Source organism: Melanostigma gelatinosum (assembly GCF_949748355.1).
Source record: "Melanostigma gelatinosum genome assembly, chromosome: 23".
Lineage (NCBI taxonomy): Eukaryota > Metazoa > Chordata > Actinopteri > Perciformes > Zoarcidae > Melanostigma > Melanostigma gelatinosum.
This window is the reverse complement of record NC_136656.1, coordinates 15,631,383-15,655,562: the sequence shown is the minus strand read 5'-3', so window position 1 is coordinate 15,655,562 and position 24,180 is coordinate 15,631,383. Positions and strand designations below refer to the sequence as shown.

The 24,180-nt window shown below is 45.2% G+C and overlaps 1 protein-coding gene across 1 annotated transcript; it reads right to left on the bottom strand.

Annotated features, from left to right (window-relative positions):
* Positions 1 to 326: 326 nt before the first annotated feature.
* Positions 327 to 24,117, bottom strand: slc1a1 (solute carrier family 1 member 1; the record flags this gene model as incomplete). The annotated part of the gene is made up of 12 exons (XM_079295348.1): positions 327 to 3,269; positions 3,365 to 3,499; positions 12,571 to 12,765; positions 12,871 to 12,993; positions 14,196 to 14,303; positions 16,560 to 16,744; positions 17,102 to 17,197; positions 17,343 to 17,385; positions 18,256 to 18,370; positions 18,497 to 18,589; positions 19,295 to 19,435; positions 24,027 to 24,117. The coding sequence occupies 12 exons, from the start codon at positions 24,115 to 24,117 to the stop codon at positions 3,029 to 3,031; spliced, it is 1,566 nt and encodes a 521-aa protein (XP_079151474.1). The 3' UTR covers positions 327 to 3,028.
* Between the last annotated feature and the right edge of the window lie 63 nt (positions 24,118 to 24,180).

The window sequence follows — 24,180 nt, the reverse complement described above, 5'->3', positions numbered from 1 at the left end:
GCAGGGCCGCCTTTCAATCAGAGGGTCGGGGTTTAAACCCCGGCTCCGGCTCTGCTAGTCTTGAGCAAGACACTTAACCCCAAAATTGCTCCCGTAGTTGTGCCTACGGTGTAGAAATGTGATAGACTCTGAATTGTAAGTCGCTTTGGATGAAAGTGTCTGCTAAATGACTGTAATGTAGTACAACAGAAAATCCTCAGCAAAACCACTGTTGGGCCCAGGTTGTGTTTTTCAAGTCGACTAACCAAACAACTCTACACTACTTATTCCAAGCTTAAGTACCTTACAGTATGTGCATGTGTAGGCATCATAGTATTCATCTGCTGCATGGAGTCAAATAAATAGCTTAGTTACAGACGTAGATATATATTTTATTAAAAAAAAAGTTAGACCACAAGCATCACACGCAGTGAGCATCACAAATAACAGTGCAGCCAAGGAGCAATAACATAAAAGTACAGACATTTGTATCATTTATGTCAAAGGATTAACTCTCATTGACATCCTAAGGAAGGCGAGGCCCATTGGTCAGTCTGTCTATCCAACACATGTCCATAGTATTTTAAAAACGACTGGTTAAGTAATTGACATTGTTGCCATCATGTCCAACTGCCTACAAGAACAATCAAAATGGAATTACTAGAATGACATAAAATTAACTAAGCACATTAATTAAGTAAGTTTCCATCCACCCGTTTTTATGCACATGGGTTTCTTCACAAAACAACCTGTGTGAAACTGCTGAAAATATCTACAAAATCTTGAAATATTGCAAAACAAAGTTGGTGTATCGATAAAAGCAAAATGAGACAAAGTGCAATGAAAACAGACCCGATGTAACCTTCCTCACATTAACACATAAGACAAACAGAAATCTCATATTTCCATTGAGTTTTCTCAATTGTTTTTCACAGTTTGAGGTTCGAAGTTGGTTGTCAAACTGGAGAATTAGCATCACGTGGTGTTAATCGAGATTAACCAATTTCTAATAATCGCATAACGGGAGTGTATGGAAACAAGCAGTCATTCTTCCTCGAAATTCGGTCAAAATGTGCGATTCATTTAGATGGAAACCTGGCTAGTGTTGCTCCCCTGTTTTAGACACTGCTGTACTGCTTCACCTCTATAGCTACATTTAGGCTGCAACTAATGATTATTAATATCATTAATATGTCAATTAATTAAGTCGATGTCATATTAGTAAATAATAAAACATGCCCATCACAATTTCCCGGAGGCCAAAGTGTTCTAGCAGTGCAGCTAGCCAATCACATTCCATGCTTTCTGCTAGTTAGCTATTACAGCAGTTCCTCGCAATGTGTTTCGTTCTGCCAGCGGTTTCCAACCTTTTCTGCAAGTGGACCATTCTCATATTGACATCTTTGTTGTTGACATGTTAGGTCTTTTATCCTCACTACCTCTTCAGTAGAACATCTCAAGCTCTCTCAAACTCTCAAACGTTTTTGCTTTGTGCTCATGCTAACCAGTTGCAAAAGTTACACAAATATAGCACATAGCTAAGTTGGTCATGGTGGGCAGATTACCTCATGTACTGTCTTTTAGTCGTTCAAAATTGGGCATGACAGGCAAAGATAAGAAAAGATGCAGATAGGACAAACTATGTCGAGTTAATTACTGCACAAAGTGCCTGTATATTTTAATAATTATCATTCAGTGTTTTTGATGCATCACATCCTTTCCATGCAGCCTGGTATGTTTCAAGGTGTGGCACCAGTTTGCAGCTTTATTGCATGGCTACAAACTAGATGATGTCAAAGGTTGGCTGAGGTGTTATAAATGGCACTGATGCTCTAGCTTTACCAATCCTGGTCAGCATTTGATCAGTCGAAGAAAAAGCTGTCATAGTTTTATGTTAGGGTGCTGCACTTGTACTTGTATCAAAAGAATACTTCCTGAAACTGATCTTGTCATCTAACTCTTGGCAAGAAAGCAAGAAACATATTTACCAAAATGTCTAACTGTTCTTTACCAATGGTACTGTTTTCATGTCTTATTCAAGCAGAAATACCTATAACATGCAAAATTCCATTTACTGCGTCTTAGTTTAGCCATTGGTTTAAGAGCATTTGAACATATTTTGACCCAACACCACAGTGAAAGAATAGTAGCAAAGTTATGTTAATAAGACACACTCTGATTCTCTGATTATAGACACATAAATCCATTAGGTGACAATTAAAATTATCTTTTTTGAGTAGGAACAACTCGGGGTATCTAATGTAATGTAATGATCATTATACTCTGCAATGAATCAAAGACTGTTAGAGATTTGGTTCTGAAGAAATGTACTCAAGTTTCACAGTGTTCAATGACTTCATAAGTCTTGGTTAACCAGCTCCTGTCTCTGTGCAGTCTCCATAAAAAAATCAGTCTGCAGCAAGCGATAAGCATTTCTTTAACATATTGCTTCATGCAACTCAGTGAAAAACCACTTTATATGTTTGGCACAGTTTAAATATACAGATATACATACAAGCAGTGCATTATGGGACATATAGTTTCAACAACAGCCACGCAAAAAATATCATTCAGACATGTTGGAGAATTATTGTCTCATCAAAGAGCAAATAAAGTGGGAATGGAGTTTCAAATTCAGATTATTGTTTTTACTTGTGTTAAATTATACATTTTCCTTTTTTTGCAAAAAACAAACATACACTCCAGATAAATCCAAAACACACATACAAACAGCTCTTCTTTTGAGTGCATCTTTGCAAGAAATAACTCACTCTTATTCAGAAGAAAACTGACTTTCTTTTAAAAATCTTGGCACAATTTGAGTGAAAGAAGGAAGCACTTTAATCTAGTCGTGGTTGTAAATGTCCGACATGAAGGGTGATCATCTTGGATAAGCTTAAGGGAGGCTGCTATTGCTGATGTCTGAGCTTGGATGGATCTGGTTGGATAGTTTTCCTCTCTCGTCATGGTGCTGATACATGATGGAAGGTTTTCCGTTTACATCCATAGCAGCATGGCACTTTCTCTGCTCCTCGGAGCCAGCCACAGCCTAAAACTGAGAGGTTTCAGTAAAGGAGATCGCATCTGTCTTGTCGACGGTAAAACCTCCGTTTACATAGGATTTGTTCTCGCACTCTTCGTCATCCAAAGTGGCTTCCAGAGCGAAAGGGTTGGCGACATCGGCATCCGATGTCAGATCCATCCTCTCCAGTTCCCGCTTGGATAGTTTCTGGACGATACCGGCTCCGTAAGCATCGCCAAGAACATTTATCATAGTACGGAACCGGTCCCTGAAACACACCCCTCAAAGTCAATCCACAGCATCGTAGAAAAATAAGAAAGGTGGGAGAAACAGTCAAGATAAAAAGTCAACAGATAAACTTACAGCAGCCAATCCACAGCGACTATCAGAGTGACATCACTTGCAGGTAATCCAACAGCTGTTAAGACTATCACCATGGTGACAAGCCCAGCATTAGGGACTCCTGCTGCTCCAATACTGGCAACTGTTGCTGTTATACTGCAACACACAGACACAATGTCATAAATATTCTTCATAATAACATGCAGAAATTAAATATGAGAAATTTGGACATTGGTGTCCCAAAATGGCATCAGTTAACTAAGTGTGAGCAAAATCAACTTTTGCTACTTAGATATATGCAGTTTTTACCAGAACATTAGATTATAATAATACAAAGGGCACAATATCAGGATAGTAAACACTATATAAAATTAAGCTGCAATTTCAAATTTACGGAGGGTATCTCTGGGCACACAGATGTTGAACTCATTAGAAAACAAACAATACCTGCAATCTATCTGTTTCATGCCCATCTGTAAACCGGGATTGCATGCCTGCACACAGCTCTGGACACGGAGATGACTGAGCCGGCGGTTAACAGCTAACAGTGCTAGCAACTAACAGTGCTAGCAACTAACAGTGCAAACAACGTGAACTGTGCTGACAGAGATAACAGTGTTTACCGGAGGGTAGGCGTTACACTTTTTCAACACCGCCGTCCCACCACTGGGAATTAGGGGCTGGTGTTACCAGCAGTAACCACTGTACATTACATTACATTACAGTCATTTAGCAAAAGTCTTTTATCCAAAGCGACTTCCAATAAGTGTAGTCAACATCGGTTTTCGAGAGAACAACTAGTCACCAGAAGTCATAAGTGCATCTCCTTTCTTCAAAAAATCTAAGAGCATAAACCAGAGCCAACGTACAGTGCAGAAACAAACAAATGCAATAAGTGCCACAAACTAATATGAATACAATAAGTGCAATAAGCTAGTATGAAAACAATAGATGCTAAGTGGAAGGCTCAGGGTAGGCCTTCTTGAAGAGGTGAGTTTTCAGCCTTCGCCGAAAGATGGGCAGCGACTCCGCTGTCCTGACGTCAGTGGGGAGTTCATTCCACCACTGTGGGGCCAGGACAGAAAACAGCCGCGACCGGGTCGATCAGCCGTAGGGACCTCTGAGCGACGGGGTAACCGATCGCCCCGAGGAAGCAGAGCAAAGAGGTCAGGCGGGGGTGTAGGGCTTGACCATGGCCTGGCCCAGGAGCTGTTCCTTTCACTGCCCTGTAGGCTAGCACCAGTCTTACACTGGATGCAAGCTCTTACAAGGAGCCAGTGTAGAGAACGGAGAAGGGAAGTTGTGGGAGAACTTGGGGCGATTGAACACCATTCGAGCTGCAGCTTTCTGGACAAGCTCCAGAGGTCTGATGGGCGATGCAGGGCCTCCGGCAAGTAGTGAGTTGCATGCAGTAGTCCAGGCGAGAGATGACAAGAGCCTGGATTAGCACCTGCACCGTCTCATCAGTGAGGAAGGGGTGAATCCTCCTGATGTTGCAGAGCAGGAATCTGCAGGAGCGTGTAACCAATGCAATGTTTGCTGAGAATGACAGTTGGTCATCCAGGGTCACACCCAGGTTTCTCGCAGTCCGAGTTGGCGTCACCACAGTATCGTCAATGGTGATGGACAGGTCTCGGTGCGGGCAAACCTTCCCCGGGAGGAACAGTAGCTCGGTTTTGTCCAGGTTAAGCTTGAGGTAGTTTGTCGTCATCCACTTCGAGATGTCAGCCAAGCATGCAGTGATGCGTGCCTCCACTTGAGTGTCACCGGGGGGAAATGACAAGACCAGCTGGGTGTCATCGGCATAACAATGGTAAGGGAAGTCATGCGAGCGAATAATAGAACCCAGACATGTTGTGTAGAGCAAGAAGAGAAGGGGGCCCAGAACTGAACCTTGTGGAACCCCCGTAGTCAGCATGCGTGGTTCCGACACGGCCCCCCTCCATGTCACCTGGTAGGAACGACCTGTCAGGTAGGATGCAAACAGGGAGAGTGCAGAGCCTGAGACGCCCATCCCCTCGAGGGTGGAGAGGAGGATCTGGTGGTTCACAATGTCAAACGCCGCAGACAGGTCCAGGAGAATCAGGACAGAGGAGAGCAAGTTAGTTCTCGCTGCGTGAAGCGACTCCGTCACCGCAAGGAGGGCCGTCTCAGTCGAGTGACCCACTTTGAACCCGGACTGGTTGTGGTCCAAGAGGTTGTTTTGGTGGAGATAGGAAGACAGTTGAGTAAAGACAGCAAGTTCAAGTGTTTTGGAAAGAAAGGGTAGAAGAGAAACCGGTCTGAAGTTCTTGACATCAGAGGGGTCAAGTGATGGTTTTCTCAGAAGGGGGTGACTCTGGCAGTCTTGAAAGCCATGGGAAAGCATCCTGAAACGAGGGATTTGTTGATGAGGTGGGTGAGGAAAGGAAGGAGTTCAATCGCAATCGACTGAAGAAGAGGGGAGGGGATCGGGTCAAGGGAGCACGTGGTGGGGCGATTAGGTGTAACAAGGTTTAGGACCTTGTTAGGGGAGAGGGGAGCAATATAGGGTAAGATGGGGCATGGAGAGTGGAGGGAGAGCTGTGGGGGAAGAGCTGGAGAGGGTAGAGCTGGAGATGGTGGACAGGGACACTGAGAGAGTGAGGGAGAGGATAGACAGGGACCGGGGGCTGAGAGAAGGAGGACCTGATGTCGTTTACCTTCTTGTCAAAGAAGTTGGCGAAATCGTCAGGTAGAAGGGAGGAAGTAGGAGGAGGGGGTTGGGGTTGGAGGAGTGAAGAGAAAGTTTCGAGGAGTTTTTTAGGATTGGAAGCAGAGGTTAGGATTTTGGAGCAGAAGAACGCAGCTTTAGCAGTAGAAAGTGTGGTGGAAAAAGTGGAAAGAGAGCTTGGAAGTTAAGAAGGTCCCCCGGGAGTTTGCCTTTTCTCCATTTTCGCTCAGCCTCTCTTCGCTCCATCTGTCAGTACGCACTGAGTCCGACAGCCATAGGGCAGGTGGAGTTGGCTGTGCAGGCCTGGAGGTGAAAGGACAGAGGTTGTCCAAAGAAGAGGAAAGGGTGGAGAGGAGAAGGTCAGTAGCAGTATCAGGGGATAGGAGGGAGAAGGATTCAGGGTCAGGGAGAGCAGAAGTAACAGAAGAGGAAAGATCAGCCGGGGAGAGGGAGCAGAGATGACAATGGGTAACCATGTGGGTAGGTGGAGAAAGTACGGGAGGAGAGGAGAGGGAGAGGGAGTAAGACATGAAATAGTGGTCAGAGAGCTGGAGGGGAGTGACGGAGAGGTTAGCAGTAGAACAGAGTCTAGTGAAGATAAGATCGAGCTGGTTGCCGGCCTTGTGGGTAGGAGGAGAAGAGGAGTGGAAAAGGTCAAAGGAGGAGAGGAAGGAAAGAAGAGGTTCTAATTTATCAGTCTGGATGTTAAAGTCGCCGAGCAGGATGAGTGCTGAGCCATCGTCATGGAAGTGCGAGACTAATGTGTCGAGATCTTCCAAGAACTCACCAAGAGGCCCTGGTGGGCGATACACAACGCAATGGTGAGCTTGACTGGATAAGTAACAGTAACCGCATGAAAGAGGATGGGGAGAACTGAGGAACCGAGACAAGAGTGTATTTCCATTTTGGGGAGAATAGCAGGCCAGTACCACCACCTCGCCTAGCAGCTTTGGGAGTGTGAGAGAAAGAGTACACTTCTGACAGAGCTGCAGGTGTGGTGGTATTTTCTGGCATGATCCAGGTCTCAGTTAGAGCAAGAAAGCTGAGGGATAGCAAGGAAGCGTAGCCTGAGATGAACTCAGCTTTCGGCACTGCCGACTGGCAATTCCAGAGCCCCCCGCCACCACTCGCTCAACATGAGCTGAGAAAGTAGGAGCAATGACGTTAGTGGGGTCACGGCACCTGGGAGTGGCCCAATGTCTACGTGACCACCGAGCAAACACATGGTTTGACAAATAAAAACGCGGTAACTACACGTTCGAGAAGTCTTAGCTTGACGAAGTCGGGCTTGAAAAAGTCGCCCTGTTGCCTTTCTTCGCCCTAGCCTTCGTTTGCGAGACGCTTCCAACCTCCAGAAGTGCTTAAGGACAGCAATCTACTGATTGTCTGCCAGGAGTGCAGGCTCCTCCCTTGCAATTCGCAAAGCTATTCAGCAGCTGAGACTAAATCACACCTCCTCAGACAGCCAGAAACTCACAGTCCAATCATAACTGAGGCAAGCCTAAGAAGCGGTAGGACTCCACAGTGTCAACAAGGGAGTCGCACAGGGTGATAGGGGCAGGTGGGGCTATGTTCTTCCTGTAATGCACAACCATCTCCACGTCATTTAGACAATTACAATGACAGTACCAATACCAGTAGCTACCCTTAAAGTGATACCAACACCAATAAAGTACTTCATCCAATTAGTGAATGGAAGCTTTGTGAGTGTACTAGCTAGCTAATCGCCGCCACACTTCACAACTTTTACAGCCTGCACATCTCAAGGATATAGGAAGTCCAGTTTCAGCTTTTGCTTCAGATTGTATTCATCTTCTGGAGCTACATCTGAACTTCTGACTCACCCAGAATCTGATAAGTATTTTATTCTTGCTTTTACTAAGTTGTCTTTATAGCTGTACCTAGGCGCCACCATAACCCAGGACCTCATGTGGGAGCTGAACATCAGCTCCATCACCAGGAAGGCTCAGCAGAGGATGTATTTCCTGAGGCAGCTGAAGAAGTTCAACCTGCCAAAGATAATGATGGTGCACTTCTACACAGCCAACGTTGAGTCCATCCTCTGCTCCTCCACGCGCATCATTCGCTGCAATCTGCCGTCCCTCCACGACTTGTTGGCCTTTAGGCCCTCAGGCGGGCAAGAAAGATTGCAGCCAACCCCTCTCACCCTGGACACAAACAGTTTGAGTCCCTTCCCTTTGTCAGGAGGCTGCGGTCCATCAGGACCAAGACCTCACGCCACAAGAACAGTTTCTTCCCATCTGCAGTCTGGTTCATCAATAAAGCCTGGGACCCCCACTGACTCAGACACTTACCGTTACACACTCTTGCACATCTTTCTCTATTAATATACACTTGACACTTTAATAATATACTTGTTTTAACAAAATCTTATTAGTTTGTTTGTTTACCATATTTCATTATATGTATTATTTTGTATATTTATATATTTTCCAGACAAGATATGACAAGAGTTAACAAGAAATTTCTCTCTTGGTCAACAATAGTTTTATAGTATCATAAGTTGTATTTTATAGTCTTTTATAGCCTTCCCTTAGTAACTATGATGTTGTAGGTGCGTGGAAACAAACAAGGAGGCGAGTATTCCCTTTGGCTGCACCATGTGGCCGTTTATTTCCATCCATACAACCAAACATCCATTCACTTCCTGCCACCCTTTAACCCACCCTGTCACCAGGGTTACGCCCCTTTCCTTAAAGGGGCCACGTGAATTCGGTCGTTCCCTACATGCGCCCCCCCAGAATTCACTAACTCCCGAGAAACGGCCCAACGTAGGGGGGTTGAAAGGGTCCACGGTGGCCGTCCTGGCGAACGAACACATACTCCGCTGACCTGAGGCTGGACGGGACGTATGACTGTGGAAAGCCGTGCTGCGACGTGGGCACTGGTTTGAACAGCCTGGCTTTTTCCAGGAGCGTTTCCCGCTGCTGGGTGGCAGACCAAGGGTCTGTGACTTTGGGGATAAACTCCCCCGGGACCCGCAGTGGCTGTCCATAAACCAGCTCAGCCGATGAAGCTTGCAGATCATCTTTGGGGGCTGTCCTAAGCCCCAACATGACCCACGGAAGCCTGTCCACCCAACTGCTGTCTTTGAGGCTGGCACGGAGAGCAGCTTTCATCGACCAGTGGAACCGCTCGCATATCCATTAGCCTGCGGCTGGTAGGCGGTAGTGCGATGGAGCTTCACCCCTAGGCTTCCTGCCACTGCATTCCACAGCTCTGATGTAAACTGTGGGCCTCGGTCCGAGGAAACGTCAGCTGGGGCTCCGAACCTGGCGACCCAAGCCTGAATAAACGCCCGAGCCACCTCATCCGACATTGTTGATGACAACGGGATAGCTTCTGGCCAACGAGTGGTTCGGTCTACCATCGTGAGGAGATGTGTGAAACCACGGGATGGGGGCAAAGGTCCTACCAAGTCCACATTTACGTGATCGAACCTCCATTCTGGAACCGAAAACTGTGCTAAAGGGGTCTTTATGTGACGGTGCACCTTGGAGCGCTGGCACACCACACAAGTCCCGGCCCACTTCCGTATATCCTTCTTCAGCCCATGCCAGACGAACTTTGCTGAGACCAACTTCTGCGACGCCCTCTTGCCGGGGTGTGATAGTCCATGAACAGCATCAAAAACCTGCTGTCTCCATTCATCGGGAACAACCGGCCGTGGCTGGCCTGTGGAGACGTCACACAGGAGCGTAACACCAGTTTCGCCAAACGGGACCTCCTCCAACCGCAGTCCCGTAACTGCCGTCCTCAACTCCTGGACGCCCGGGTCTGTAACTTGATCCTCTGCCATCTTGTTATAGTCCAAGCCTAACTGGACAGCCCCTGTGACAGCCCTGGAGAGACAGTCTGCGACCAGGTTTTCCTTGCCTGCTACATGCTGTAGATCCGTGGTAAACTCTGATATGAAGGAGAGCTGCCGCTGCTGGCGCGCAGACCATGGTTCGGTGCTCTTACTCATGGCAAACGTCAGTGGCTTGTGATCCACAAACGCAGTGAACGGCCGAGCCTCCAACAGGAACCGGAAATGCCAAATGGCCAGAAAGAGGCCGAGGAGCTCCCGATCGAACATGCTGTATTTCCGCTCATTAGGCCGCAACTGTCGACTGAAGAAAGCCAGCGGTTGCCACGCCCCTTTCACCCACTGCTCGTGCACCGCGCCCACCGCATAGTCCGAAGCGTCCGTGGTGATGGCAATCGGAGCCTTAGGTGACGGGTGTGCCAGCATTGTTATGTTTGCCAGAGCTGTTTTCGCATCAACAAACGCAAGTTCCCTCTCTTCAGTCCAGTCCACCAGCTGTTTGATGGCCTTGCCTTTCAGGGCTTCGTACAGGGGCCGCATCACTTGTGCTGCTCGGGGAATAAAGCGATGGTAAAAGTTCACCATGCCTAAAAACTCCTGCAGGGCCCTCACCGTGAGTGGGCGTGTAAAGTTAGTCACTGCCTCCACCTTTGCCGGGAGGGGAAGCGCCCCGTCCTTTGTGATGCAGTGTCCCAGAAAGTCAATGGTGGTCAACCCAAACTGGCACTTTGCCGGGTTGATGATCAACCCGTGCTGGCTGAGTCGCTCAAATAGAGTCGGGAGGTGAGACCTATGCTCCGCTCTTGATGAACTGGCCACCAGGATGTCATCCAGGTAGACGAACAGGAAAGGCAGGCCCCTCAGCACCGTGTCCATTAGACGCTGGAACGTCTGCGCTGCATTTTTAAGGCCAAACGGCATTCTCAAGAACTCAAACAGGCCGAATGGAGTGATCAACGCAGTCTTGGGAATGTCCAGCGGGTGAACGGGCACTTGATGGTAACCTCGTACCATGTCCACTTTCGAAAACACCACACTATCCGACAAGTGGGTAGAAAAGTCTTGAATATGTGGAACCGGATAGCGGTCCGGGATCGTTGCATCGTTGAGCCGGCGATAATCTCCACACGGGCGCCACCCGCCCCCAGGCTTCGGGGCCATGTGCAGGGGTGAAGCCCATGGACTGTCGGAGCGGCGAATGATGCCCAGGCGCTCCATGTTTTCAAACTCTATCTTGGCGATGGTGAGCTTCGCTGGATCTAGGCGCCGGGCCCGGGCATTTACCGGTGGGCCGGTGGTAGAGATGTGATGCTCCACCCCATGCTTGACCGTGGAGGAAGAGAAGGTGGGCTGCGAGAGGTCTGGGAACTCGGCCAGCAGACGCAGAAACTCATCAGCCGCTGCAAGCATGTTAGTCAACCTGGTAGAGCCCGCTCCACTTCGTGTACATGGGTAAGAGCAAAAAGTCACAGCATTTATCAGGTGGCGGCCCTTGACGTCCACCAATAGTCCATAAGCACATAGGAAATCCGCGCCATGCAGGGGAATGGCAATTTTGGCAGTAACAAAGTCCCAGCTGAAACGCTGCCCCATAAAACACAACTCCAGGCACCGTGTCCCAAAAGTGCATATGGGGGTACCAGTCGCGGCTTCCAGCGGGGGGCCCTGCCCGTTTGTCAGCATGTCCACCCGCGATGCAGGCACAACGCTCCTCTGCGACCCCGTGTCACAGAGAAAGCGCCGCCTGGAAACGTCGTCCCTGATGAACAGCAGCCTGCCTTCCCAACCGACGCTCATGGCAGTCACTGAGCGCCGGCCCTGGCATTTCCCGTCCTGCCGAAACTGCATGGTGAACGGCACCTTGTAGCCCGTGGCCCAAACCTTGCGTGGTAATAGCACAGGCCGGTAGCTCCCTGCCGTTGGCTCGCTGCTGCTGCGGCGACGATCGTTGTCTCCCCCGGCCATGCCGTGGCTTGGGCCGGTCTCAATGCGGCCGTGTAGCTTTGTTGGCCCGCCAGAAAGAACTTATCGGCCTCCTCGGCCAACTCCCGACAATCGGTAATCCTGGTGTTGGCTAAAGCGGCCCGCACCTGCAGCGGTTCCGTAATGTTCCGTAAACAGGAACTCTGGCTTGTGTTTACCTAGCAGCGCTAACATTTAGTCCATTAGCTCCGACGGCTTGCTGTTGCCGAGGCCATTCAGAGCAAGCAACCGGCGAGCCCGCTCAGAGTCCGAAAGCCCGAAAATGTTCAACAGCCGGTCTTTCAGGGTATTGTACTTATCCCTCTCTGGAGGATTTTCCAGAATGCTCACCACTCTGCCTGCTGTCGAACTGCCGAGAGCCGCCACAACATAATAATATTTCGTCGCGTCTGCTGAAATGTCTCTGAGGGCGAACTGTGCCTCAGTTTGGGCGAACCACACCGCCGCTTGCGTCTCCCAAAACTCCGGTAGTTTCAGCGAAACTGCGTGTATCGACATCTTAACTTCTGGAAACGTCCAGGAGCGTCAGGGTCACCAATGTAGGTGCGTGGAAACAAACAAGGAGGCGAGTATTCCCTTTGGCTGCACCATGTGGCCGTTTATTTCCATCCATACAACCAAACATCCATTCACTTCCTGCCACCCTTTAACCCCCCCTGTCACCAGGGTTACGCCCCTTTCCTTAAAAGGGCCCCGTGAATTCGGTCGTTCCCTACAATGTACCTGATAGTAACAATCTGGCCCACATCCAGAGCGTAGTCATTCAGCTGGGCGATGAAGATGGCGGCCACTGCCTCATATAGCGCTGTCCCGTCCATGTTAATGGTGGCACCCACTGGGAGGACGAAACGGGTGATCCGCTTGTCAATGTGATTGTTCTCCTCGGCACATCGGAAGGTGACGGGCAGGGTGGCAGAGCTGAAAGACAAGACAGCTGTTGGCACACAATGTTTTTTTGTTCCCAAATATGAAAATGTTTGATTTGGCTTTCCAAGCAGAGTGAGGTGCACAGTGAATTCTGACCTGGAGGAGATCATGAGTGCTGTCACCAGGGCCTGAGCCATTCCCAATGTGAATGTATACGGGTTCTTCCTCACAATGACAAAGAAGATCAGTGGCAGACAGATAGTGGCGTGGATAGCTAGACTGAGAAACAAAACAGACATTATTATCGAACAATATTCTATGTTCTGTGTTACAGAACTAGATTCACTTTCATATGCCTTTTGGATTCTGTGCCACAACTCTTATACTGTCACATGTTAATTTTGATACAACTATAAAGACCAGGTTGTGTTTTTAACCCCATACCTTCTCAAAATAGTGTTTACTATCATTTACATTCATACATGAAACAAAGTGTACTGTTGCATGGGCTTAAACAGCCCAATGGTGCAATTGTTCAAGGAATAGTTCAACATTTTTAGGAGTAATCTTGCCTTATTTTAGAGAGTATGTAGTTAACCTAGCTTAACAAAAAACTGGAAGCAGGGTTAAACACTAGCTTTGTTCTTTCAAAATCATAAAATATATGCCTACAAACAATTGGTGTTTATTCCCAAACTAATTAGATGCAAGTTGTCAATTAGTGCTCATTACAATTGTTGGTCGGTGTATTTTTTAATGCCAACTATTTCCCTTTGCTTCCAGTCTTAATGCTAAGCTAGGCTAACTCCTGGCCCTCCTGGTCCTAGCTCAGTATCAATCTTCTCATCTTACTCTCAGAAAAAACCCAATCAAGTATGTTTCACAAAATGTTTTGAAATCACGATAGCTCACTTCATTCCTTGCTTCCAGAATGAATGTTCTGATCAAGATAAACAATGATGAAGGCCATTGAATAAAGGAGAACAAGTTCAAATCAGTCAGTTCACTGAACTGACTTTGAAATAGATTTCAGCTACAGCTCTTATAAAAATGCACATTTCGAGAGATTTGACTTTACTTTGAAGAGACTTCCTCTGTTGATCATGTCAAAAACTCTTTATTACATTGCACGAAAAAGTTTTTTCATAGGCTATAAAAGCTGTATTCAGAACATTACAACAAAGTGTGACCATTGCGTGCAAATGTCGCCACAGGAGCACTGGGAGCCTTGGACTGACCCTGTGACCTAACTGGAGGGGATTTACTGTACAGTCTTCAATGGTGTCACTTAGATTTAGTGGCATGGGCGAAGCTTTCATTACTGCAGCTGCAGGTTGAGCAGTTTTAAATGCCCTTGGCCCTTATCAGTGCCTATACAGAGCTCAGCTTTTACTGTATCACTGGAGGGTGAATCGGCCCAAATGTCAACCATAAATCCCGGTGTCTGGAACAGGCGGATACAGAGTAATGGGACAGCTTACCCACTCAGCACCGTCACCATATAAAGACCCATCTTCTTGAAGATCTCCCAGTCTTCAACCTCGATGATCTTAGCTGCAATTAGGAACAGGATCCCTATTGGCATGTAGCTGAAAACACACATCAAGTTGGAGTCATTTGGTGTAAAGAATATAAGATTATAGCAAATAGTGTGCAACAGCTAAAATGCTAACTTGACTAAATCACAGGTTCGAGCTTCTCAAATATGAATATATGCTGATTTTCTTAGTGTTCTATGTTCCAAATATGTTATCCCACAAAATCCCTGTGGGAAGACAGAAAGAGAGACAGTGTTACCAATATGTTTTCTAGCCTGACAAGCAGTCATTAATAGACAGTGTTGGGGGAGGTACTTTGAGCCTGTAGCTGGTGAAGCTACAAGCTACTCTTCATTGGAAAGTACTAAATCTACAGCAACACTACAGTTTTATTGAAAGCAGCTAAATGCTACCCCAAATAGCTTGTATCGTGCCATATTTTGTGTAAGTCTGATAAAAATGACTGCTGTGTTTTATGGGAATTGTGTTAAAATGCTCATGTGCTTGAACCTGCAAAAATGCAGTGGTGGCCGTCAGGGCCAGGAAGGCTTTCTCTGCTGGCCTAAACAGAATCACAAAGTTATAGCTATTTTATAATTTAATAATTTTTCATCAATACACTACATGTATCGTAAATATGTTTCCCATTATCTTATTTTCTCATTGCACAGCTACTGTCTTCCTCAGTTGCTCTGCTTCCAGTGCAGCTTGTTTTAAGTAGAGCTTTTATCCAATCAGATCTCACCTCTGTGTCTCCAGGTAAGAAGAGAGGCAGAGGCCTGCAGACTCACAAGTGCATCCATGTGCACTTTAAGTGAATGGGGACGATATTGTTGATTGTCATAGTGTTCAACCAATCAGATCTTTAGTTTAACATGTTTTGCGTATTCTTTGACGTGTCAGAGCTGCTAGCTGGCCTACAAGTACGTGATTGGTCAGTGGGCTAGCGTGACGTGCTGGGCGGTGACAATCCCAAAATCTGCTGCCTCTGTGGAGCGGACATTTTCAGCCTCAAACGCATTAAAACGTATTCAAGAAATACAACTGGGAGGCTCGACTGTCTTCACTGGCGTCCATGAATGGAGAAGGACTTCTTACTGTAACTAAAACACACGGATGTACTGAACAACCGTGAGATTAACTCTTTGTTAAGAAAGAAAGGAGGATGGACTTTGTCTTTAAATAGTGAACAGCAGCTCTGGTAAGTTAAATGTGTTTGTTTTTACATCTGCAGTAGCTTTAATATGCTTGTTTATATATTATTATTTGTACAACTTGTTTTTATGAAGATGGATTTTTGTTTGTTTTTGTTTGTTTTTTTGTTTTATATGTGACAAGAACCATTGTTATGTCCAATGTTGCTCTGGGGACATATTTTGCCAACTTGGCGACTCTCTCGCTAAATCTGGTGACTTTCCAAACCCTCATGGCGACTTTTTTTGTCAAAAGCTACGAGCGACAAATCTAGCGACTTGTTCTGGTGTTGGAGACTTTTGTGGTGTTTTGACTCGTAAAGTCGTGAACGAGCAGCGCAAGCTGCCGTGAGCCCCTCCGCCCTCCCAGTTGCAGTCAGAGCAGAGAGGAGACGCACTCATCTACAGGTGTTGGCTTCATTTTGACACGAAACAAATAATAACCGTTGCTGTGTTTCAGCTGCAGGACAGCAGTGAAGGCCCAGGTATAAAATGCACGGCTCGCCACTGCAAAAATGTATATACCTAATAGTACATAATGGAGTATTACTTAAGAGTAATAAGTACTTCAATTTGTGTGACTTCTGTTACCAAGACTGTGGTCATGCTAGGACAGAGTTATGGGAAACAGCACCCCAGAAAGGGACGTATCCTGTGTTCAGACCTTGCTAGATGTCTCATGTGTGGCGGCCGTACATTAAGGGTTTTTGGTTAGATAATCTTTAGGAATAAGAGGAAAAAAACAAATATTGTGTTTGAGTTTATATTTGCTCTTCATCTCACCAACTAGACTAGTTGTTGCTTTTTCTTAAACTCATTGTCTTAGCACATGGAATTTGCAGGCTGAGGAAGATCTCAAGATGCAATAGAAACCCTTGAAAATGCTAGTAAGTGGAACTTGAGTTAAGATTTGGTTTTGTTAAACTATCGTTTCCAAGATCAAGAGCTTTCAAGCCTTTTTTGCAGATCAGGATTCATTCTTCAAAAGTACTCAAAGGTGCATTTGTATCGTCGTCCAAGTTTTAAAAACTGAAAGTAAGATCATGAGTCCACCATGTCACTAAATGTCGTCCGTCTGGAAACCCATAACTGTAGATCAGTCTTTCATACATACCACATAATGATCTGGACCAGTTTCATGGTTGCTTCGTTCAGCGCATCAAAAAATTCCAGGAGGATACGTCCTCTTTCGCCCATCTTCCCAATGACAAGGCCAAAAGCAACACAGAACACGATCAGCCCCAATACGTTGATTCCATCCGAATACGTCCCAACGATTTTATATTCCTTGGTTATGTTCTGCCAAGAGAGCACACAAGGAGGTTATTCATTCAGCTAACCAAGAGCAGGTCAGGAAGCTGCTTTCACAACCACATTAGCTTTCTCTAAAGAGCCATTGATGAGCTGTGCAAATCTTTCCTACAGGATCACAGCCCAGTGACCCGTGGCTACTTTACTTCTGATGCATTTAGATCAGATGCGGGTTGCCAGGTGCAGAAACATGACACGTAAAGTGCAGCAGATGGATCCACATGGACACACCGTCGTATGTAAAGACCAAAACCCCAACAGACATGTTAATGGATGTTCCCAACAGAAGATACTTGTGAACTCTGGTGCTCTAGATGAACAGAATAGAGTAACGTGCACACCTACCTCTACCACCGACATGATAGTCGTGGCGAGAGGTGGAATTGTGGTGGTGTTGGCTGAAACCTTTGGAGGCTCCAGCTCTTTGCGCTTGGTCTTGTACTAGAGTGTGGTCAAATTTCACAACATCAGAGTTATTTCAACATGGCTACAGACTTGTACTCACCACACCCTGATGTAGGTTTAAATGATAAACATGTGTAGAAAGTGGAACAGAGATGAATGATGGATGTGCAAAGCCTCTTACCTGCTGAAAACAAGCCTGCACCAGATTTTCGGGGAACATGTTTCTGTAGAAAAACAAGATTGGGGGTGAATGACAGACACTGACTTATGATGTGTATTACACTGACAGATGGGCCGTTGCAACTACTCTTTATGTTGGTCAAAACGAGTCATATCAATTAGGAGGATGTAAATGTAATTTATTGAGGCAAAGGAGTTTGCAGATACCTACTCCAGGGAAGCTAGGATTTTGTCAACAAAATGTCGTGGGAATTGGATTTTCATGTCATGCTGTACATTGTTTTCAACTAAATCAATTGTCATACATTCAAGAAACTGAAGGTTGGATATGTGAACCTCAGAGCTCTGGAATTAAAGGCCACGTTATGAGTACTTGGATCAGCTCACAGCTTCCTGACAGCCGAGTCACCTTTCCATGTTGACGTATCTTTATGAGTTGAAGTCATTTCTGAGCCGGCGTAACATTCCGAGTTAAATTGATAAACGTTGACTGTTGATGTTAACTTTTAAAGTTTATATCAATTTTCAAGTTGACCAAAGTTTTTGAGTTGGCGAAACCTTTTCAAGTTGCACAAGACACAAAGAGGTGGTAGACATTAGGAGAATGGTTTGGTGGCAGGCTCTTCACCCCGCCTTCGACTGTGGACACTCAAAACAAGTATAAAGACTTTTGATGTAGCTGAACAACATCAAAAGGGTTAATACTTGTTCATAATGTGACTTTAGCTCATTTGAAGCATAAAGGCAGAACTCAGGTGATAAATGATTACTGACTGATCACCACAAGTCAAGTATTTCTATTTTTAAACCTTATCAGGGAAAGACCTACGGTTGCAGTCTCTGTCACTTTAACATCTGAATGACTGGGTATTTCATGGTTATGAGAAAAATGCATCACATGGCTGGGAGGTCACCTGAGGAGGTCCAAGAGAGTGTCAACTGTTGTGACGTTGGGCGTTGTCCCGGCTCTGTCAATATGCTCAGCTGTCTGAGAGACTCCCGGTTTGATAGTCATCACCAAAATAATCCCTGGAAATGATAACAACTTGACTCATTCAGGTTTAATATCAACCACCGTTTTTACACAACACCATTTGAGTGATTTAACTGTAAAGCGACTGACAACTAGACAAGGGGAGAAAATAATCAACTCACCAAGAATAACTGCAATGATGGTTGTTGAGAAGTAATAAATAACAGCTCGCAGACCTATTTTTCCTGATACCTCAGAGTCCAGGGCTGCAACACCTGTGGACAAAAAGCACAATATTGAATTGAGTTCCAAACCAAAAGCTTGTTCTCAGGTATCAAAAGAAAAGAATGAAGATTTTGAAGTCGGATGTGATCGAGCTCTAAATCAAAATCTTCACATTTGCATGTGAATATACAATCCATTTATCTGGTCGAAACGTTTACAGATTAAAACCTCAGCTAGCATTCATGGTGTAGACAGGTAATAAGTACAGACTGCAACCAACGTGGGCCAAGCATGTCGAACTACAGTGGACGACGCAAAAACGCAAATGGCTCTGTCTAGAGCCAGTGTTTGGTTTGTCCATCCTGGGCTACTGTAGAAACATGGTGGTGCAACATGGCGGACTCACTCTGTATGTAGATATAAATGGTTCATTCTAATCCAACAAAAAATACAAGTTTTTTTCAGGGAATATACAATAAAGAAAACCTACTTACATCAATATCATATTCTAATTCTGACAATAGTTCCACTAAATGCTACACCTTTAGTCTCGAGGTTTCACTAAGATAGTAGACCAGTAGGTAGTAATCACAAAAGTGTCTAAATAAAAGTAGCAGATGTAAATGTATCTTAAAGCTAAAACAAATATTTTAGGTTCCGGTTTGTTGACCCAAACTAGTTAAAAATGAACACAGAGGAATATTTAGTTATATTACTGATATATATCATATTTATGTTAATTATGTTCAAGTTACCTGTTATCATGCTTGAAATGATGAGTGGGAGGATGACAAGCTTCAGCATTCTCATGAGGATCTCTCCTGGGAAGCCGAAATACTGCTTGTGAAGGTGGGAGAGGGATGTATACTCTCTGACCACAACGCCCAAACTGATCCCTGATCAGGAGAAAGACAAAATCACATCATAAAGAATTCTTGGTCTCAGCTGAAAAAAAGGGTAAGTCCTTCGCTGCATATACAGTTGTTTTCATAAGTTTACATACCCTGGCAGAATTTGTGAAATGTTGGCCATTGTTTTGACAGATCATGCAGAAAACCTTTCTGTTATTTCAGGATAGTGGTCACGTGAAGCTATTTATCATCACATAATTGTGTGTGCCCTTTTTAAATCATAATGATGACTGAAATCACCCTGATCAAAAGGTTAAACCCTTGAATGTTTGGCCTGATAATATAGACACACAGCAGCGCTGGGAATTCAGTTAAATTGATGGCAGCATGTTATCAGAAAATATTGAAGGACAATTTGCTTTCATATGTCGGAAAGCTTATGAACTCTCCTGACCTCAATATAATTGAGCCACTTTGGGGAGATTTCAAACGTGCAGTTCATGTAAGACAACCCAGTAATCGACAGGACCTGGAGGCTTCTTTCCAAGAACAATGGGCAGCTTCACCATCTGAGACACTAAAGGGGAGCATCCACAGCTATCACAAGAGACTGTAAGCCATCGTTGATGCTGAAGGGGGCAATACACAGTATTAAGAACTAAGGATATGCAAACTTTTGAACTGGAACTCTTTCATCCCATTATCCTCTTCATTGTTATGTTTTGTATAATGATTGTGCTACTCTGTGACGCCTTATAAGAATCCCATTTAAAAGGAACGAAATGTGTTTTGCCTGGTCACTCTGTTTTTCTTTAACGAATAGGACACATCTTACTAACTCTGCCAGGGTTTATTAACTTATGAGCACAACTGACAGGACAGCCAAGCATATGCAACATAGAACTTGGTATATTACGCAACTGTCACATTATTGCACATCAGTTTCATTGTTTCATCCTGACGGAATTCATGAGGCACAACACACATTGTATCTTCCAGCTATAACCTTCATGTATTCACTCACTGATTTTAGTAATCCACTCCAAACCACCATCTGTGCTATCACACAGAACAGACCACCGTTAAAGATGCTTGTAAAACACAGCGACGATGCAGCAAACTGTACATGGTCCAACGATCACTCAACCTTTCACATTCAGCGCGCTGCAGACCCTCCACCAGGTGGAGTTTGGCACCAGCAGAAGCAGCTGCAGCAGTTTTGACCAGCAGTGAGGATATTTTAATGTTGCCACCTATGGGCAAAAACAGTTGCTAAACAACAGAACAGTTGCTACAATTTCCGCACGTGTGCCACCTGCAGGCAACACGCTGTTATAGCTGCTGTCTTGTTCCACATCTCCTGTTTTCTTGTGTACCGAGTTGTACCACCAAGGTGATTGTATCACAAAATCACTTTCATTGTGCTTTGCTGTAGTGAACTCTTAATGAAATGCGACATCTCTCTGCTATACATTTTAACAGGCTACACCAGTTTTTCCAAAAGTATTTTGAGAGGCTGTAGTGGATGCTCCACAAAAGGAACATTTCAAAGGTAAATGCATCAATCTGGGAGCTTTGAGAGAAAAAGGAAGAGGCTTTAGTTATACTAAGAACTTTGTGCTCGTGCAACCAATTTTGTGCTCTTCTATACAATTGAATCATAAACACATATGTTGTGGAGATATGAATAGTGATGACAGCATGGTTAAACGAGAGAGGGTCTGTGTTTCAAGACGGGTCGCTGACATTGCTGCAGGTCAGTCGCAGCGGGAAGACATCCTCTCACACCGAGCTTCACTTTCTGACCCGCTGAGTCGACTCGCCCTGGGCAGACTGGATGGACCAACCCGTTGAAAATAAATAATCCACAGAGCTGTAACTATTTCAAGTGGATGGCAATTCATCGTTAAAAGAGGCAGTATTCTTTTTTCTGATCGGTCTTCTCTGGCTGCTTCAGCACCCGGTCACCTACATGGTTGGTGCATAAGAACCTCTGCTCTCTGCATGGAGGCTTGCCACTGCAGTCTAAGTTGATGGTGGCTAGCCTTCTTTTTGAACATGGGACAACTGCTGTCCATGGCAACCACAGAAACAACACTCTGTAAAAACAATGCCAGGGAAAATTTGATTCATATTCTATAAAATATACACCTCCTCACCAGCAGCAAACTAATAAAGAGCAAGACAAACAGTGAGAATCTGGTGGACTTGAAGAGAAGAAGCACATGACCCATTTAGCACATCAGGGAAACCACGAGTTGGGAAATTACAAATCCAGCGGCTGATTCATTCTGCTGTGAGTCCAACTGAAAAGATAGATGAAGGTATGAGTGAATGTTTAACTTATTCATTCTCAAAGTCTGAACCTGGTTATGATACAAACAATAACATTAACGTTCCGCTTCTGTCTGGATGTGAAAGTGATGGAGTAGCATCAGCCAACCCAGCAGGAATTTCTAGCATATGATTCAATTCATCAAACATCATCATTTCTTGCATTGTAATCAGAGGAAAGGGATCATTTAATATCAGTTGGAAGCTCATGATGTTGTAAAAGGAATTTTGCCGAAGAAATATAGCAACACAGATCGTCGGGGTCTCATTATGCTTGTCTACTTCTGCCAGACACATGGGATGATCACTTGCCATTGACATACACAAAGGATCTCAAGGCTAGCATCCCGTCGTTATTAAACCGAAGATGTACCGTTAACAAACCTCACATTGCCTGTAGATGGCACACATAAGCATGTTGTAGCTACAGGTCATAGCTGCAGGTCCAGACCGAAGGTTGTGGACCTCACTGTGCTCCATTCTCACTCCATGGTTTCATAAGCGCACCAGACAGCATGTCAGTATCACTGACAGTCAACAGAGAGCACTGAAGGATCACAACATACCTGATACGCTTCAGACTCCGATGAGAACTTGGCAAAATCTTACTTGCTTTGTCAAAAATGCAAAAGAGAATATTTAAAATGTTTCCGCCTCCGAAGATAGAAATAATCTCTCATTTTGGACGTGAGGTCGTTTGTAATCCAGCCTTTATTACTGTTTATTATCATGTCTCCTGAAATATCAGTTCACATTATGCCAGAACATCAACTAACCAAACACCTGGAAAAAAGCATTAACTTACAAAACAGATCTTTCTTATACAATGATTAGAGGCAGGCTAGAAATATGCATCAATATGCAGCTGAAAGATTTGCTTGGTAGCCAGGAAGTTCGAGTGATGGCTAATGTGTGCGCAGGTCACAGTACAGCTGGTAATTATTACCAAAGCAGGTAGTGTATTTGTTAAAACACAATGTGTTTAATGTTTGATCCTCTGTGACACACTCCAAGTTAAGTAAAGGCTAACGTGCTAACGTGCTGAGCTAGAGTAGCCTGCTGAAACAGACCCTCGTTGTTCTTTGTGAAGCTTGATGGAAGTGATGTAATGTAGCCGCGGTGTGTTTTATTTGGAGTTATGCACCGGACTCAGTTTAAAAAATAGCCTTTTAAATGCTACATTGTTTGTCAGCAATCAGTCATACGGTGACATAGGAGGCTATTTGGTCTTGTGTGCTCTGACTGATGTGGCATGCAGTCATCATTTAGTTTGAATGAAAACTCAATTCCTGGTGTTCTTCACCTCTATTTTGGTAAAAGGAAATAACGGAAGTGACATGTGAACCAGCTTTGAAGGTCATTTGTTGGCTGTGTTTTGGATTTAATTGATATCGATGTGAAGAGTGGTTCTTGTGGATTTGGTAAAGTAACTTATAAATATTTAAAGAAATTGTTAAATATAAGTATATTTGGTAAATGGATTTATACTTTCTGGTTCTACCATGGAAGGTGCCACCTGCGCGAACTAATCCATTCACATGGTCAGTACATAGAGCCGGGGATCAACCCACCGTCCTCTGACTGAAGGAGGATCCGCTCCACTGAGGAGCCACAGAGGAGCAGTGCAGTGTGGCGGGAGGTGATAGTACGAGTGATGAGTGCTCGTCATGAATTAGTCAGCTTCAAAGGTGTTGCTAGCTGTATTTTTGAACTTTGGACAGAGCCAGGCTAGCTGTTTCCCTCTGCTTCCAGTCTTCATGCTAAGCTAGGCTAATTGCCCCCTGGCTGTAACTCTGTACTTGAACACACAGACATGACATTGAGTTTCCCAGCTCACTCTCACGAAGAAAGCAACTCAGCCAAAGGTGTTGAACTCTTCCTTCAATGTGAATGTGTTGTGTAATGCCAGCAGACACAGACTGCAGAGGACACGCAGCGTGCGCTGCTGGGACTCCTCACAGACCCAGAGTCAGCTGTCCCTTCAGTCTGGTCACGTTTGACTAAGACACGTCCAGACAGACGGAGGACAGAGGCTGTGTCTCCTCACCCACACCACCCATCCACCATTCTCTTATGAAAGATCATGATGAATTATCATTGTCCTTTACACACATGCAGCACGCAGTGTTGCTGTTTCGTCCAGCAGTGGCCAGCTGGTGCAGGAGAGGTTGATTTATTTACAGCAGTGACAGCTGCTGAAAGCAAATGTGAACGCTAAAGCAGAGAGGGTGAACAGATAAACAGCGATGAACATATCATTCTCTCAGCATACATGATGAGGCATTCAGGGGCTTCCACATACCGACCAGCACCGCCAGAATCGTGGCAATCAGGAGCCAGTTCCTCTTCAGCAAGCCTTTGAAATGCACGCCTCGTCGCTCTTTGTTACCCATCATGTCCACGGTGTTGTTATTTCTCAAAAAACAGAGAGAGAGGGAGAAATCACAATGGAGACG